A 12,205-nucleotide genomic window follows, 5' to 3' on the forward strand; every position below is an offset into this window, starting at 1 on the left:
TACATGTGCATAAACGTCAGAGCAGCACCAAAAAATTCACAGTCAGACCCACAGCGAAGTGCAGCAAAGGACTAAAATAAAAAGACAAGCCATGCCAACACACTGTTTAGATTAAAAGACATGTTCACCAGATTTTTAACCATTTTAGCAGTGGGAATATAAGCAACTTGACAATAGAATGACACGTGCACTTATGTTTAAAAAATACAGGATTAATCACTCCAGGATTTCTAATTTTAGGCACTGGTAAAAAAACCCCAACAAACCACTAAATCTTAAAATCAAGTAATATTTAGCATGTGGGATTAAAATTACTATTCATTTATACCAGAATGAAATAGCTTTCTAGATGTTCTATTATGTGAGGATTTTTTCCCCTCCAGAGCATCCCATACAAAGTCTGTTAATAAACTTGCAGGGGTGGTGGGAGGGGGGGAATAGAAATCTATCTACAAGTTTTCCCTGCATTTTGAAAACAGGACTGTGAGCTAAGTTTTCCTGTAGTTATTTTCCCTTTTTTTCTGTGGCGTAAATACCGCGGAATATGAATTTTTAGAGCGACGCAAATTGTTGTATGCAGTGTACATAAAACAAACATCAGAAAAGCCCTTTCTGAGGCTGAGATTAGATATTTAACAGTAGCATTGCTTCTAAGATCTTATGCAGTCACTGCTACCCTTAAACCCTTTATTTCCCCCTGGCATCAACGCTGGCACAAGTATCGTTCAACGCAAGGCACATTTTACAGAATATGGGCACAGATACAGATTAAAAGACAAAATAACCCAGAGGGAAGACAAGAGTGTTCCCTAATCAGCTTCACCATTCACCTTCAATGATGTCTTTAATAAGCAGCTCAAGGAAGCAGGCGGCGCAGGGCGCAGACGCGTAGTGAGGGGACAACTGCTCAAGTCAGCTGCCGTTACCGCCAAAAGAAATTACTTGTAACACTTATCTAAATTAGTTCTATATTAGTTTAGAATAGCTGCAAGGGTTTTGTTGTTGGGCTTTGGGTTTTGCATGTATGAGAGCTTTGCCATCACAGGCTCTGGATAAATGCAGAAAATTTTAAGAGCGAAGTTTATTTTGACCTGAAATTTCAAGTCTATCGTCACATATTTTTGTAGCACCAACTAGAGAAGCCAACTTGCCTATTTTTGAAAACCTAACTTATGTGAACACTATTTGAGACAAAAATCTTCATTTTGTTAATCAGCATGTATCCTAACCTGCACACAGAACTAGAGCTGCCTCTTTAAAAATATTTATTACCAGTCTCTATAGGTAGACTGAAAATTACCAAAGTCTGCATTCCTTCCCAAATTACAATGTATCACAAAAGTTATTAAAATCAGCAAAGAATAATCATTGCTAAATGTCCTTAGGTGAAATATTAAACAGTGAAAAAAGTAATTTCAATTATCCTATAAGCATGTGTACGTTTGGCAGCTATTTTCAGCAGCAGACCTCCTTCTTTCTTCTTAACCCAAAGAAAAGATTAATAAAACTGCCCATAATGAGTTAATGATTCAATCTATTCTCTTCCAGATTCAAGCCTGGAAGGCCTTTTGCTGCTTAGAATCTCTCAACTACAACCCCAGCAGGTATTTTGGGCCTAGCTTTCCATTAATTGCTTACTCTTGTAAATCAAATTATATATTTTGTGATTCTTCCTCTCAATTTACTTCCAGATTTACAAAACCATTAATTGACAAGCAAATGTAAGTGCAAATTAAGATTGTTCTCCAATTGGTATCTTTTATCATTTTAACTTCTTCCACAAGCTTAAGAAAGCAAGCTAATATAAACCACGCATTGAATGTTTCTGCCAGCAAAAATAAAAAGCTTTTGTCATGCTAAGTTTTGACTGATGATCCCCTAGACTTCTGCAAGTTATAAATTATTTAGTTTGCTTAAATAAATACAAATCAGAAGTTGTTCTATAAACCATAAGTAACTCAGAGTGTATCTAGGAGTGGTGAGAGGGAACGGAAAATTCAATACCCAGCCTTAACAGTAAAGTTATTTTTAAAGCACGTAGAAAACATACACAGTATGACAGTATGGTATTTTTCTCTTGTCCTGACATCTCGAAAAGGAGTTACACGCTTCCAAAATGTCTGCAAGCGGGAATGGGCAACACTGCACTGGTTCTGTCCTACCACCACCTGGTGTCCTGCTGTCCACACTGCACTGCGGCCTCACCGCCCAACGCTAACCCCGTCTCCAGCCCCGCCGCAAGGGACAAATGCTTCAAACTGGGCTTAAAGCAAAAGAAGTGGAGGAAATGCATTGCAATAGTATTGTGCGCTTATTGCAGAAATAAAACTTCAGGCACGAGGTAAAATTTGGACTTTTTATTGCCAATAAAATGAAGAATCCTTCTCTACAAAAATAAAATCTAGTAGGGTTAAAAACTCTTGAAATGGTGTTATGTGGATATATTTTGTATTTCACACTAGTAGTATATCTCCAGACATCACAGAAGAGCTGAAAATGTTATCTGAAAAATGTTATCACTTCATAGCTTTCAAAAGTTCACACGGCATACAACAGTTACAGGGAAAAGGTGCTAAGGTATTAAAAATAGTGCACACCTTTCCAGGCTCCTAGAATTTGTTCCTATATATCCCCATATTCCTTTCATGGGAGGAATAAATATGAATTTAGAAGTCATATGCTAATGGTCAGATGACTGAAATACAAAATAACTTACTTTAAATTAAACTGAAAATAAAGGAAAGCTTCAAAACATCTTTTCAGAAAAAGGTATAAAGTCACATCACTCTTCAAATAAAGCAAACGTGAGAAACATTCTGGAATGTAAATCATAATTCTTTCCGTTTTATGGAAACAACTGGTGAAATAATACAAAGATCTGACGATGAACAAAGCGTCAGTAAAATCATTATAAAATACTCTGTATTACAGATATATATACACACATACAAAATCTCAAAAGAATTCTTACATGGTATTTTTAACTATGCAAGGCTAACCAGATATTTCTAAGTAATAATAAGAGCAGTTATTTTTCGAGATCAAAGGTATTTTGTTATTCTAACCAGGCAGCCAGTAAGCCAACCATTTCTTCTCCACAGTCATCTTAATGATGATTTCTCACATAGCTGAGAAGTTCACATTCCATGTAAATAATTTTCCTCACACAAGCAAAAAAAAATAAATAATCTTGACCTAGATTTTTTAAAATTTTGCTTCCATTGGTCTCTCTTCAGTTAGCTGGGGAGCAGTTGCTTTCAGCAAAGCTGTTGTCACCTGTTATCACTTTTTCTTACAACAAGGATCACACTTTCATGTGCAAATAGACCAATTAATCTCAAATTTATTGTACTAAGGTAAAGAAAAGGTCTGCAATTAATAGTGCATTGCTCTTCAGCTTTTGTGCAGTTAGTATGGTGTTTATTAATTTGTGTACTTGTGAAACCATGCAAAGCTGTTACCATCTACCCAAGAAATGGTGGGTTTAGAGTGTAAAAAGCTCACATTTGTATTTATTTTTTACCACTTAATAAGAGATATGGATTAACCAGTATTCCAGTAAATGGCAGCACGGGTACTGCAAAGGAAAGTAAGTTTATATTAAAAATAGTATTTTCATTAACAAGTGTTGTTATACTTATTTTTAATGTTCTTATAAGTGACATTTTTGCAGAGATATTACTAAAAGCCTTTTTCAGTTTGTCTTACTTCGGATCATGTATCTTCAGTACTACAAGTAAGACCACAGTTAAAGAAAAAATTATCACAATCGCTCTGAACAAGAAAGCTAAGAATATGCATTGATTCATCATTAGCATCTGAAGCATATGCTATAATTAATGCTAAAAAAGTCCTGTTTAAAAAAAAAAAAGCCAAAATTTATATTAAACAATGCTGTATTTTGGATGGATGCGCAAATATAGAAAACCCACATGAAATCAACAGTTGCCAGTCCCTTCCTATTATGGTACTAAAAAAAAAAAAAAGTACAGAGTTTGAGTGGGATAACTAGTATTATTTAACCAAAATGTACAACACATTTATAAGAATATTTTAAAAAAATAAGTCTTTAAGTGTATGCAAGAGAGCTGTAGAATCCTGAAAGCATTCAAAATAAACAGAAGAAACTGGGTGACCTCAAAGGCTGAGGTAACAGGAAATGAGATTAAATACAACACTATATAAAACGTTAAAATTCTAGACTAAGAAAGCATTTGTACTTTAAATGAGGGACTCCGGTTGAAAATGGTAGTAGAGACTACCTGTGCAATGCCCAATACGCCACAGTATGATGCGATCATGAAAAAATAAATAGGACAAAGGGATGTTTTGCTGTAGCATTTCCAGCCGAAACAGCAAGGTTTTAACGCTGTCCCTACACTTCCAGTCACTTATATTTAAGAAAGCTGATTTAAGCAGCAAAGATACAGAGAACGGCTAGTATGATGAAAGGACAACTTAAATGATAGGAGAATGAAAACACTCTTCTGTCAGCAAAGGTGAAATATGTTTGGTTTGTTCAGTATAACAAAACAGAAACAGAGGCCTATATGATTGCTCTCCAGGTAGTGCCTCGATATGGACAGAAATGGCAGAAAAGTCACTGAAGCTAAATGACAGCGTTGGTGCACAGCAATTCAGTGGACTCAGGAAGATTTCTAATCCTGTGAGCAATGCAGACATAACTTCTAGAAGTTACTAGTAAATGCAAATAAGCTGATATAGTAAGAAATTGAGTCTGATCAAGTGAAGAAGCAGGACCTGATTTAGCTAGAAATTGAGTCTGATCAAGTGAAGAAGCAGGACATATGACGTGGTGTCTGTGGTAGCAGTGGACTGGAACCATGAAGGAAGTGCCTTTGGGTTTATGTACCTAATATTAGAGCTGTGAAAGAGGGTGTAAAATATGCAAACTTGTAAGTATTGAAGATCCACACATAACTTCATGACATAAAATTGATCCCTGACCTCCATGCTCATCCTGTATGAGAGAAATAGGCAGAACTGTTAAAAATCAATTAGCTTTCAGCTAAAATTAAGGAAGCCTGGCTTAGATTGCCTAATACTTCTACAAAACTAGTTAGCAACATTGCCCTCACATTGGATTTGCAATTAAGGTTGTGCAAAAGTCTGTGCTGAGTCATACAGCTACTTAAATGTTGGTATTTTTTTTAAAGCTTTTTGTAAAGCAGCAGGCAGAAGACCTGCTAGATGTCTGCAGCCGTAACATAGGTGTAAGCTGGAAAGACTAATGAAAAAGATGATTTTCAGAATGTTACAGACTAACAATTTGACTGACAACACAAGGAAGATGAACCTGACTAAGGTTAGATAAACTATTGGTAAAGGCATACAGTGGCTGGCTTACGCAGCTACTGTACGCTGTAGAAGTAGTCTGTGCTTTTCATTCTATTAGGATTAACTAAAACTGTAGCAGAGGTGGCAGAAAGCAAGAGGAATCCACAAATGAGCTGGTTTAGTCTAGAATAACACTGTCTTAGCCAATATCCACTATCAGTTCAGGCTCAGCTGATATCAGCTGATACGCAGGCACATTGCTTACACTGCTGTTGCAGGACCCTTCAACTTCAGAACTCACAGCAAATACTAACGGAGTAGTAGTAACTTAAAAATCATGACAGCTATCTGCTTTGTGAACATGAATAAACCCAAAGACAAATCTTGCTCCAGCATGTTTAAGAACTTTTTGAAAAGTTATCAAACTGGGAAATCTGACTTCACATTATAATGATATACGGAGAAACAAAAAAATCCCCATATACATGTACTCCAACACTTCTACCTATAACATTTTTACGATTAATCAAACTAATTTTTAGACACCATATCCACTAAAAACCATGGGCAAGAGTGGTGTGCATTATGTAAATTGCTCTAAACTTACCTTCTTTCCCCAACACAAAGTTCAGACTTGATGGCTTCCACTCCACTGTGGCATCTCAGCAAACACCATGGAACCTTGCTACCAAGGAACTTCACTGGCAAATGAAGACAGCTTACAGAGGGCTAAAGGGAGGTGTTTTTGTTTAAATATACAGATAAAACTCTTTTCCAAATCCTGTTGTACGTCTCAAAGGATATAAAACATGAAACTTTAAAAACTTCTGCCTCCTCCTAACATACGGATCCCACCAGCTATCCACTGCCTACAGACTGTCTCCATGTTCTAGCAGGGTCCCATGGTATCTACTGGGGCCTCTCAGCACAGCTGGGACAAGGATGGGATTACATTTGGGGACAGAAGGTAAGCTTAAATTTAATTAAAGTTTCAATGCTCTTCCTACTCTTGCTTATTAGGGAACTTCGTGCAAAATATACTACTAAGTTTTCATATAATTTTAAATCAAATAAATAGCTATTAAAATGAACTTTTCTAACAAAAAAGCACATTTGACAAGTAAGCTTGTACGTTAAAAACTTTGTTGTAAAGGATATACTCTATTACTACTAATCTCAGAAGAGCAGATAAATTCTAGAGGACTATTTTTTTCCTACAGAAACAAAATTATCTCAGACTGTTTCAAAATTAACATGTGTCACCAGTGTCCTATGAAGTGGAGAGTCTCTGCTGCTTTTTCTTTTAAACAATCTGTTTGGGCGCTGGAAGGGGGGGGAGATAACAAGTTGTAGCAGTTTGTAATGACGTGTAAGTGCATCTGCAATGATGCTTCTAGAGTGACTTTTCCACACTGATCAATGTTCTATGCATTTGTCATTTTGCTCCCCTGTCATTTTGAGTCTGTTAAGTTATTCCGTAACCCGGGCATGTATTTAATAGAAACTTCTAAAACTGATTAAATACTTTACAATATTATTGAAAAAACCAGCATCAATCACAGACTGTAAAAGTTTGGCATGTTTGAGGCAGAGAAGCCTAGTGACTTTAATGTAACAGTAGTTCCCATTCAACCTCTCACTCAGACTTACACTGTGAATCTGGCATTTTCCAGTCTGATGAAGCAGTTAATTTTACTATTACCATGAGAAGGCAATAACTGTCTGCATTTTGTGACAATATCATATTATTTTGTTGTATATAAATAAAGATTTCTTTTGCATAATACTTGACATGGAAACACACAAGAACTCAACGCTTCATTTCTTTCCAAGCAGCTTTGGTGTTGTGTTCATTCACTCATCTGGGAGTTTGCAGGAACCACCTAGAAGAATGTCTAACATATCTGAAACTTGAATACGTACTCAGAATGAAATACGGACGCAAATATTCCCCTTCCTGGAGAAAAAGGCAGATTTCTGAATAAGTCCGTATGAGAGCTATGCTATGTAATGACAAGGAAACGATGTTCATTATAATCCACTGAAAGCTGACAGCACAGTAAGCAGTGTACCGACAGATACAAGACACAAGCTCCTTAACCTTCTTAAGGAAATGGGATTCATGGTTAGTTTCCAAGTCTTGCAACTTTATGACAAAAAAACCTTGCCCTAGGTCGGACTGAAAGAACATCTAAGCCAGTACACTGTGTCTGATAATGGACAATCAGCAGCTGACTGGTCAAGCATGTAAAAGAGATGGTGGAGAGGAAGGAAAAAGTTAGAATCTTGTAATGCCAACAGGAAGGTCAAAGTTACAAGGAATACAAATGAGTCCCCAATGAAACTGATATAAAGAAACTTGGATTATGAAATCTCATGTGAAAAACGCATACCCTGGCAAAAATTGCTTTGCCTCTTAATAGAAAACAAACCTCTTTAAAAAAAGAGAGCCAAGGCATTCAATTTAAATTTCCCCGTACATGACAAAGACTGAGGGTGGAACAGTAGTTCTTATGCACAGCATCTGAACCATGTAAAAGCAGACATCTGATGCCAACACACTCTGTTCTGTCCCTTTTAGTCTTTCACATATTAGTGAAAGCATTTCTTAATTTTTTTTTGAAAACAAAGCTAACTACCAGTTAAAGAAATGAAGTATGAAGTTATCGCAGTGCTAACAAAAGGGAGCATCAGCATAACTGCTGAAGCCTTAAAATGTACTGTAGCCTTCTTGACAACTAAAGTCTTCTCTAACAAGTCTATTATAAAAACACAATTTGCTTATTTCTAAAGTAAATACGTAAAAAAAGGAAAAGATGGAGGGGTTTTTTTTATTCTAAAAAGTAGATTTGCACAAATTATAGTAAAGTAACAGGTTTTGTTCCATAAATACATCCTCTGAACTCGAAGTTTATAGCCATCTAGGTCAAAGAACCACTAGCCACTACAGCTGCAAGAGTAAGCCTAATACGTAAATAAATTCTCTTCCCTTTCAAGCACTACCAAGAATGTCACTACTATTGTTAAGAAAAAGTACCTAATTCATTTCAACTAAATGTAAATTGCAAAATTGAATGGTAGCACAAACCTTCCTTATGGATAGTTCTACAAGAGCAAAATGGTTGTTTCACTCAGAGAAGAACTGGTGACGGTTAGCTTACATCTTCAGTGAGTAAATGATTTGTTAACCATCTGGCAATAGGCTTGGTATTTTCTCTACACCCCTCTAGCACTCACCAAAAGGGAAGAGGACAGTGTTGATGCACTGACAGGGAAGGAACTTTAATATCAACCCGCTTAGCACTTCACAGGTCATTCTGGTATTTTTCTTTTTCCACACTGACTGCAAGGTGAGGGAGTCTTCTTACACCTCCTCTCCTCCAAAGCTTTGTTTCTTCACTCTCTCTGCCAGACCCGACACAGCACATCGCCATATAGCTCTACGCACCATCAGCCTTTTTCTAAAGCATGTATTTTTGTCACCAGGTTGGAAGGGACCCCTAGAGGTCATCTAGTCCAACCCCCCTGCAGTGAGCAGGGACACTGCTAACCAGATCAGGTTGCTCAGAGCCCCGTCCAACCCGGCCTTGAATGCTTCCAGGGATGGGGCCTCCACCACCTCTCTGGGCAACCTGTTCCAGCGCCTCACCACCCTCATTGTAAAGAATTTCTTCCTTATATCCAGTCTAAACCTACCCTGGTTTAGTTTAAAACCATTACCCCTTGTCCTGTCACAGCTGGCCCTACTAAAAAGATTGTCCCCATCTTTCCTATAGGCCCCCTTTAGGTATTGAAAGGCCGCAATCAGGTCTGCCCGCAGCCTTCTCTTCTCCAGGCTGAACAAGCCCAACTCTCTCAGCCTGTCCTCATAGGAGAGGTGCTCCAGCCCTCAGATCATTAAATGCTTAAAATGCTTCTCCAAAGTATGAACAGAATTTCTATGTAAAATGAACCAGTTTTTATTTAGCAGAGTATTACTTTATTTTTCACCCATTCATGTAAATTGTTTTTAGTCCATTACAGAGTGTGTTTGTTCCCTTTTAAAGTTTTGAACATACTATATTACCTCATCTATGTAATAAGAACAACACGCTACATCTTGTAATGCACCTGGTTAAAGGAAGGACAACTGTGGAAAAATTACTGCTTGCAAGCGTAGTTTGAAGACAGACTTACCTTTGCCAGCATTTCTAGGAGGAAGAGGAGGAGCGTCTGCAGTTGGAGAGGTGGGTGAATCTGTGCTTGTAGAAGCAAAGATCTGATTGGTAAAAGCTCCATAGGAGAGTCTTTGCTTGTCTCTAGGAGTGCTAAATGAAGGATGAGTCATTTTGTCTTGGGGAGAAATGCTCGAAGAGTGACAAAAACTTTGGGGTCTTGGAGATCTTTCTTTTTTTATAGGACTAGGCTGTGAATAGAAAAACAAATATATTATACAGCTGTCTAAATACTAAATACAGTTAATATGTTTGGGAAAGAATATAACATACTCTAGTGAGCATAATTTCTTTCTTTATTGGACAAATAAGCCCACACTCCTCCCTTTCTCAACGATCCAACCTGAAAGATCCTCCCCTCTAACTGAAAAGTTAAAGATTGTTGCATCAAGCAATCATCACATACACAAAGTTAGATTTATTCTTAAAGCAGCAGACACACAATAATAATAATAATGATATACTAAATAATATAAAAGCCTAGTACAGTTTTTAGAATATAAGAGTAATTTTTAGTTCAAATAGCCCTTTACTGAGCCCAGAAAGTTATCCTCAAAGATCAAGTATATTACCCCATTGACGCGTATTAAAAATAAAATAACCGCTTCTGAGTCATCAGATTTATTTGGTGACTGAACTAGCAATATACCCAGTGGTATGTCTCTTTCAAACTTATATAATTGCTCTTTGAAGAAATTTTACACAGCAATTTTTGACTGCTGTATATTAATAGCTGCATATGGAACACGATCTGTTTCGCTTTCAGCTCTGGTTCAGGCAGGCTACAATCTCCAATAAGCATTTAGTCATCCTCCTGAGGCTCCTTGCACAGATAATCATTTTGTTCTCTACTGTCCTTGAGGATACGGAAATTATTTGTCTTTCTGAATTTTTCAGTCCCAAGTGTCACAGGAAATGAGAAGTTCACCACATTTCCTTCTACAGCACCCACATAAAATAGGAGAGGTGTATTCCTATTTATTACAGAAACAGAGCACAGCATAATTAACTGACTTGCTAAAGTAGGACACTGCGGCTAAGTTTTCACATGTTCTAGGATGGCAATTATCCTGTGCCCTCAAGTTTTATCTTTCCATTACTTCTTTTTTTGAACAGGAATAAAGTGCAAAGCACAGTTTTTGAAAAGTAGAGTTAATTGATTCAACAACTAGGTTTTTAATTAATTTATGGAAAAAATAAGTATGTGAGCGTTGGATTTCCTCCAGCTAAAAACGAACAGCCTAGAATTCAGTAGGGGATAAAATGACAAAGTAATCTACATTTACTGATTTAGATTATATTGTACACCTTGTGAAAGCAAAACTTCTGAAACTCAAGTCCGTAATAACTAGGTTGACAAAGTGTATTCAAAAAGCACTTTGGCAGTCTTTAATACGGGCCTCAAACACAGCTTTTTTCCCAAAAAAACAATCTATAAGAAAAAAAAGGTTAAAGTGGGCCTCTAATTCCCATTCATTTCCATGGAACAGAAGTTTTGACAGTTTTTGCGCACAGCCATATCAGTAGTTCATGCTTACCTTATCATCTAAGTCATCATCACTTTCATCAATTTCTTCCTGCCGAAGATTCCATTCATACTCTACATGGACATGTGGGTTTAGCTTTCCTGCCTTGGCTTGAGAAAGCTGAAAGAAATAACATTTCTTGTTAAAATATTTGCTGTTCCTTTGGTGTCAACAAAGTTAGTTTTGTAACAGCAAACAATAAACTGAAATATGTGGAGGTTTAAGACTTCTCCAGATATTAAAAAGAAACTATTTCAGGGCAATCACACAAAAATCCTTCATTTATTTAGGGTACAGAAAAACAGCTAAAAGGCAAAAAGGGAAGTTTTCGTCCAAATGGGTAGAAGTTGCCATGCTTGACAAGCATTTGAAAAGGTGACTTGAAGAGAATGTATATGCACAAAAGCAGAATGCATCTGGAGCCCTACTTTCCAAAAAGGAAAGGCAAAACCTATTTATAAATTCTGGTACATACAACTAGTACCCCTCCGAAATCAAAATAAAAGGTATTTATGATTTATTTAAATATTTCCCTCGCTCTCACTGGATGAGGCCAACGTGTCTCACGTGCAAAACTCTTCTATTTGCCACCCCAAAGAATGTATTCGCATTCTTTTAAAATTTTAATCTACTATTTCAGTGATCAGCAAATAAGAAATTGCAGTTTATGGTTATTCTCAGGAGATAAATTCTCTTTTTCAATGCTTAGATTTCCCATCGTTATTTGTTCTTTCACATCCTTTGAAATGTAGTCTACTTAGTTCTAGTTGACTCAGGAGAGCCTTTAACCATCTTCCCAAAATAAAAATCAGAAGAAAGAATTTTCAATCTGTTACGTAAACATTAATGAACTCACTTGAGTTGAAATTGAATTTAATGACATAGTAAAGACTCCAGCTATGCAACAGAAATTAGCTTAGTACATCTACATTTGGCAAACATCTAGATATCTATTTTGTACTTTTTATTGTTCATGGTAAACAATATGCTCACTCATACTTCTTTTTTACTCTTAACCTTATCTCATTGCTACTTTTGAAAGAAATGCAGAAATAATTTTCTTCTTCAAAAGCTAAAAAAAGAGAAAAGGAATAAATACTTTATTATAGTTAACTGAAATAATCAAGTGAGGTATTAGCAGAATTTCAATTACAATAATTTAAACGA

The 12,205-nt window shown here is 36.5% G+C and overlaps 1 protein-coding gene across 1 annotated transcript in view; it reads right to left on the reverse strand.

Annotated features, from left to right (window-relative positions):
• Positions 1-12,205, reverse strand: part of ASAP1 (ArfGAP with SH3 domain, ankyrin repeat and PH domain 1) — a 101,819-nt gene that overhangs the window by 14,027 nt on the left and 75,587 nt on the right. The window contains exons 22-26 of the mRNA XM_035903434.1: positions 11,051-11,158; positions 9,467-9,703; positions 4,235-4,258; positions 1,869-1,886; positions 1,563-1,582 (exon numbers count right to left, since the gene is read on the reverse strand). Coding sequence (XP_035759327.1) covers positions 1,563-1,582; positions 1,869-1,886; positions 4,235-4,258; positions 9,467-9,703; positions 11,051-11,158 — 407 coding nt within the window. The remainder of the gene's footprint in view (positions 1-1,562; positions 1,583-1,868; positions 1,887-4,234; positions 4,259-9,466; positions 9,704-11,050; positions 11,159-12,205) is intronic.

The sequence above is a fragment of the Egretta garzetta genome, unplaced genomic scaffold (assembly GCF_000687185.1).
Source record: "Egretta garzetta isolate BGI_Z169 unplaced genomic scaffold, ASM68718v1 scaffold50, whole genome shotgun sequence".
NCBI classification, from domain to species: domain Eukaryota; kingdom Metazoa; phylum Chordata; class Aves; order Pelecaniformes; family Ardeidae; genus Egretta; species Egretta garzetta.